Source organism: Macaca thibetana, chromosome X (assembly GCF_024542745.1).
Source record: "Macaca thibetana thibetana isolate TM-01 chromosome X, ASM2454274v1, whole genome shotgun sequence".
In the NCBI taxonomy this organism is placed as follows: Eukaryota; Metazoa; Chordata; class Mammalia; order Primates; family Cercopithecidae; genus Macaca; species Macaca thibetana.
The window spans coordinates 106,985,074-106,991,073 of NC_065598.1; the positions used below are offsets into that span (position 1 = coordinate 106,985,074).

The 6,000-nt window shown below is 41.6% G+C and overlaps 1 protein-coding gene across 5 annotated transcripts in view; it reads right to left on the bottom strand.

Annotated features, from left to right (window-relative positions):
• DCX (doublecortin) overlaps positions 1-5,778 on the bottom strand; it is a 125,330-nt gene extending 119,552 nt beyond the window's left edge. For 2 of the 5 annotated variants that reach the window (XM_050776769.1, XM_050776767.1), the window contains exons 1-2: positions 5,500-5,778; positions 3,558-3,943 (exon numbers count right to left, since the gene is read on the bottom strand). In XM_050776769.1, the coding sequence (XP_050632726.1) occupies positions 3,558-3,921 (364 nt within the window). In that variant the 5' untranslated portion in view covers positions 3,922-3,943; positions 5,500-5,778. Of the gene's footprint in view, positions 1-3,557; positions 3,944-4,276; positions 4,498-5,499 lie in introns of those variants that run through there. The other 3 variants (XM_050776768.1, XM_050776766.1, XM_050776770.1) reach the window with 2 other exon arrangements.
• Between the last annotated feature and the right edge of the window lie 222 nt (positions 5,779-6,000).

Genomic DNA, 6,000 nt, shown 5'->3' on the forward strand with positions numbered 1-6,000 from the left:
GTGTTACTAGTCCCATTTTACAGTTAAAAATATTACTCACAAGAGATACACAAATGTGGTGGTCTACATATACAATGAAATATTATTCTTCAACAAAAAGGAATGAAGTGCCAATACATGGACAACACAGATAAAATTTGAAAACATTATTCTAAGTGAAAGAAGCACAAAAGACCACATAGTATTTGATTCAATTTATATGAAGTGCCCAGAATAGGCAAAAGTGTGGAGACAGAAAGTAGATTAATCATTGTCTAGAGCTGGAGAGATTGAAGAAAATATTCAGTGACAACTAATTGGAATAGGGTTTCTTTTTGAGGAAATGAAAATGGTCCAAAATTATGTTATGATGATGGTTGCACCACTTGATAAATCTTCTAAAAATCATTGTACGCTTGAATGGGTAAATTTTATGTTATGCAAATTATACCTTAATACAGTTCTTTGTTTTTTTAAAGAGTTATTTTAAAAATAATTAACATGAGTCACATTAATGATAAGGACAAGTCTATGATCATGTAGCTAAACCAGCTATAAACTAGGATAATTCAAACAATAATAACTACCTTTTATTAAGCACTACTGTGTGCCAGGCAGAGTAATATGCACTTTATATCCACTGTCTTGTTTAATCCTCAAAGCCATTATTCCCACTTTACAGATGACAAACTGAGGCTTAGGGAATCTAGATGGTTTCCTCAAGGTCTTACAGGCTAGCACTGACAGATCCTGGATTTGAACCAAATCGGAGTCCAAAGACTTCTTTTTTTCATTATAATCTGCTGTTTCTAAGACTAGAACTCAATATCCTGATATTTCACGCCGGGAAGTCTAACTGAAAGCAATGTGTATGACTTTTTGATCTTTTGTTCAACCTCTTGTGAAGGGGAACAAAGTCAAAGGACTTCTGTCCTCCATTCCCAGATGGGCAGTTCTAAAATATAAAATAGGAGAGAAAAAGACACATTGTCTTCATCCTCCTCATCCCAGTGCCCTTTCCCATTTGGCTCTGTGTCAGTGGGAAAATTGATCACATTTCTTAACACTATCCCAGAGATAGCCCTGAATTTTCTTGACTGAATAGGCAGTACCCAGGACTAGAAGGGTATTGAGGTCCACTGTGCCTTGTAGTTGTAGATGACATGTGAACAAATGCAACTGAGCCCTATTCACACTTCACATAGTCCGGGAATTCACCAAGAAGTACCACTGCACCCGGGAGTGACAGATAAGAGGAGTTCAATCTAATATGACTCAAAGGGAATCAAGGCAATAGAAAGCTGCAGTCTTTTCAAAATTACATTTATTGCCTACCTATGTTGAACAGAGACTATCACCAGCCCTCTCGTAATACACCAATACACACACACACACACACACACACACACACACACACATATCTTGGGAGAAAAATCAATAGTAAAAAATGGATTTGGGGGAAAATTTTGTGCATATCACCTCTCTTATATCAGACACAGGAATATTCTAATACTTGGTCTGAATACAATGTCACTTGGTTCAGTACTCTTTCCTAATGTCTATTGTGGTCTTTAGAATATCACAGTCCATGGACATGAGGACATATTGGGTGATACAGGGTGCTTTGTCTGTGAAAGTTTTTATGGAGAAATCCCTGAAATTTGACTGAGATGTGGATTTTACAGTGACAAAAGACAGACACCCTAACAATTACTCTGTTGGACAGCTCCCTCGACCTAGCTTCAAACCCTTCGAGGTTGCCGAGGTTGCCGTGACTCTCCTTTATTTTAAGACAAGCACTAGGATGGTCAATCCTTTGATGGTCAGGAAGGGCCTAGGATTAACCTCTGCCTGTCCGTTGAGCACACGATGAAATAATCTAAGCTTCCTGCACATTGCTTTTCAAGGTCATCTACGTAGAAAAATCTCAGCCGGGCACGGTGGCTCACGCCTGTAATCTCAGCACTTTGGGAGGCCAAGGCGAGTGGATCCTGAGGTCAGGAGTTCGAGGCCAGCCTGACCAACATGGAGAAACCCCATCTCTACTAAAAATACAAAATTAGCCAGGCATGGCGGCACATGCCTGTAATCTCAGCTTCTCGGGAGGCTGAGGCAGGAGAATCGCTTGAACCCGGGAGGCAGAGGTTGTGGTGAACCGAGATCATGCCATTGCACTCTAACCTGGGCAACAAGAGCGAAACTCTGTCAAAGAAAGAAAGGAAGAAAGAAAGAAAGAGAGAAAGAAACTCGAATTTGAACCTGAGACTGAGATGCAGCAACCATATGGATGCTGTCTCTTATAAGTAACTAGTCCCAATCATTTTGCCTGACTACTTGGGCAACAGCAGCTATTTGAGAGAAGTAGGATCTTGTACAAAGGAAACCCTCATTCTCCTTTGTCTGGGAACATAAGAAACTTAGAAGCAGTGAAGCAGAAGCAGGTTTTTCCCACATCAAATCCTTTAAGGTGCTATTTCTCCTTCCTTGATAGTTATTTCATAATTTGGTTACTCTAGAGATCTGCCTGCTTTAAACTCACCTTTGCTCAGGGAAAGAAAGGAGTGAGGAGAGTGGGCTGGATAATGGGGAAGGGGCTTGAGGAAGAACACATTAATTATCACCACTCCTTCAGGCTGTTCTTTAAAGCACTGTATTAGGTCAAATTGATCACATGTGTTACATCCACCAATTTAAAAATAGGGAAGCATCCTCAGTATAATTGATTTGATAATATAGAACGTTAAAAAATGTGATCCAAGATCTATTTTCTAAATGACCATGAAGAAGACTCTATGGCTGGGTAAGTTCCGGTAAGAGGTGGGATTTTCCCTATTTTGAGGTGGGTACACAGGTTGTTGGGATTTTTGGCAATCTACGTAGAAAATTTAGTTGCCATACAAAAATCTAGAGAAGTTATAAGGGGATTTAGGTATAGTAAGTCAATTCCTATTCTATTAGGAATGGTCTTTATTAAAATACCAGACATACCTACAGCTTTCTTTGGTATTTCTCCCAATGACCTCAGCCTTAGGGACACACCCTAAAGTAGGCTTTTTAGAAGCAACAGCTGAGCAGCAACCACTTACCTAAAAGAATAATTCTCTGTGAATATGTCCAGGAAATTCTGCTCTTAAGGTGCTTATTTCCAATGAGTTGCAATTCACAAATAATTTCTCAGCAGTTCAAAGAAAATTTGGGCATAATATTTTCTCTGTTAACCCAACCAAATGTCCTTCCTTGTTATAACCGTAATGATTTCATGTTCTGCCTCAATAGTGCTACTCAGAGTTAATTATGAACAAAATCTAGAGTAAATGCTACAATTAAGATTTTCCTTTTTATACCCTGGCAGATAAGCACAATGCATGATCACCACCACTCACACTTCAACCTCAGCAGAGACTGAAGGGTGATTACTAATGGCTCTGTTGATGTCTATAGCATTAGAAATTTGAGCATCAATCAACCCGGTGTTTTGAAAAATACATTGCCTAATTTTTTTCAAAGCAACCCAAGAATGTAACCATAATCAATGATGCCACCTCCCACCAAGGGCCACCACCCACTATTTAAATTACCTTCCTCCAGTTCATCCATGCTTCCGATCTTCCTGGATCCATCAATGGTGTAAATGTAACGCACTCCCTGAGGCAGGTTGATGTTGTCAGACAGAGATCGTGTCAGGTCAGCCAGCAAGGCGTCAAAGCTGCGAAAACGGTCAGAGGACACAGCGTACACAATCCCCTTGAAGTAGCGGTCCCCATTGCGGTAGAAACGTACCTTCTTGGCTTTCTTCTCATTACTCAGTGCCTGCAAGGTTCTGGTTCGGTAGAAGCTACAGTGGGCGCTGTGAGTGGGGCTAGGCAACCCATTCATCCGGGAGCCTCGCATGTTCCTGGATGTCTTATCTCTTTCGTCAAAGTGTCCAAAATCAAGTTCCATATTTTGGTGGAACCTCAGAGACCTGAGCGTTGGAGAAAGGGATGGGGGTGAAGAGAGGGAAAAACAAAAAGGGACCAGGAGAGGGAAAAAAGAAGGGATTTCAAATATTAGCCAGATCCAGATCTGCAATCTGCTGCTTGTGAAAAGAACTGGTTGAAAAAAGCCTGTGACCCATCTGCTGCTTGCCCCTGACCTGCAGGAATATTGATCTTAATAGAGAAGAAGGAGGGGCTGGGCGGGGGTGCTGGTGGTTGTGGGGGTTGGGAGCAAGAGATAGAGAGGGAGGCACTCTTGGCACTGTTCCAGACAGAGGAGAGGGGGAGATTTTGAAATAGCTGAAAATCCTGAGACTTACTGACAGTGGCTCCTATCAAATTGTAACTTCGGGCTAAATACATTAAAACTGGCATCTGTTTCCTCACACATGCCCACATGACTAACAGTTGTAAATGAATCCATAGCCTGACAAAATTCCCCTTGAAGAGAACAGAAGGAGCTAGCCAAGGTTAGCATCTCCAGCTTAGGAAGCAGTCTTTGCATTTCAGTACAATGACTATGAAGGGGGAGTGTTTTCATTTTATTCCAAGCCCTCTTTCCTACTCTAATGTGTGCATCCCATCCCCCCAGAATAAACTAAGATTCTCCTTTAAAGGGACAGCCTCCAGGGAACAGCCAGTGTCTTTGTGCTATTCATCAAACCCTTTCCCCACCAAGCTGGTGCAGCTATCCGACATTCATAAGAAATAAGCTAGGGGGAAAAAAGGATTAGAAAAATAAGTTATTTAACAAGTTATTAGCTCTGTCTTCCCCCGGTATCATTTGTTCACAAAATCCTTTTTTATTTTTTTTCCCCAGTTGCTCCACCCCCTCCCCACCGATGCAGCAACACCTCTTAATGGAATAATTTAATTGTTGAAAGATTCACAAATGAGTCTCCGAACAGCATATGGGACCTTTAGAAGGAAGCACACCTTTCATTGTTCTGGGTCTCTACCCTAATTGAAGTGACATTTTACCCTCACAGAAGGCAATTCACCCCAAACTTGTATGTTGCCCAGGTGCATTAGCTGAGGAAAAGATGGTCATTTGTCAGGTTTTGCTTTTCTCCCTTCTGTTGAACCCCCTCCCCCACCAAGAACCCCAAACAATCAAAATATGAAGCCCAATACAACTGAAGCCCCAAATGCTAGCAAATGTAGTGACATCCTAAGAGCCAAACTATTAACATGCATCTCACAGATGGAGATAAAAGGACTCACAAAGCAAGCAGGGCTCAGCTGCTACACACTGCCACATCAATATATTTGCAAGGGACCAGGAGGACAGGAAATAAGAAAGACTGATGCCCAGTGGGTTTGCCAGGCTGAATTCCCCCTTTTTTCCAATGTCACCATGACCTATGCTGAGCTCAGCATTGTCTCTGTCAGACAACCTGCAGTGGTAAGAGACCCCACCTCCTCAAGGCAAGTAGCAAACATTTCCCCAGGCATGCCAGTAAGGCTTTGCTTTGCTTTAGGATCAGAGGTAGTATTATTCTAAATTAACATCACAATGAAAACAAAGGAACGTCAAACTCACTTTTCCAAAGGAAAATCCCAGGTAGAAGCTTAGGGAAAAAATCGGATAGAATAAGGCAAAAAAGGAGAAGAGGAGACAGAGACAGAGAGAGCAGGCTTTGCCTTGTGCTTTTCCCGTTTGACATCTGTTACATTCTGCTTGAAAATCACTTAAAAGCCCCACTCACCGGTTTTCTGCTGGTTGGGTGGAGATGCTGAGAGAAAGAAAACCAATCTCTCTATGCCTTTGTTGTCTGAGCTCCAAGCAAGAAATTCCTGCCAGGGTGGATAGATGCCTTCTAGGTCCTAGTGCCTTGTCTAGCTTCTCCCATGTAACTCAGGCTTGGTGAATCCCCCCAACCTCCTATGATTAATTACATGCTTTTAAAAAAATTCACAAGCTGCATTAACAGCTAAAAAGGTTTCATTTATAACCAACAGGAAATTGCAGGGTAGCAAAAAGATTGCGCAGACAAAATCAGAATGCTCTAATGAGCAATGTGCTAGCCCTTTCTTTTAGAAA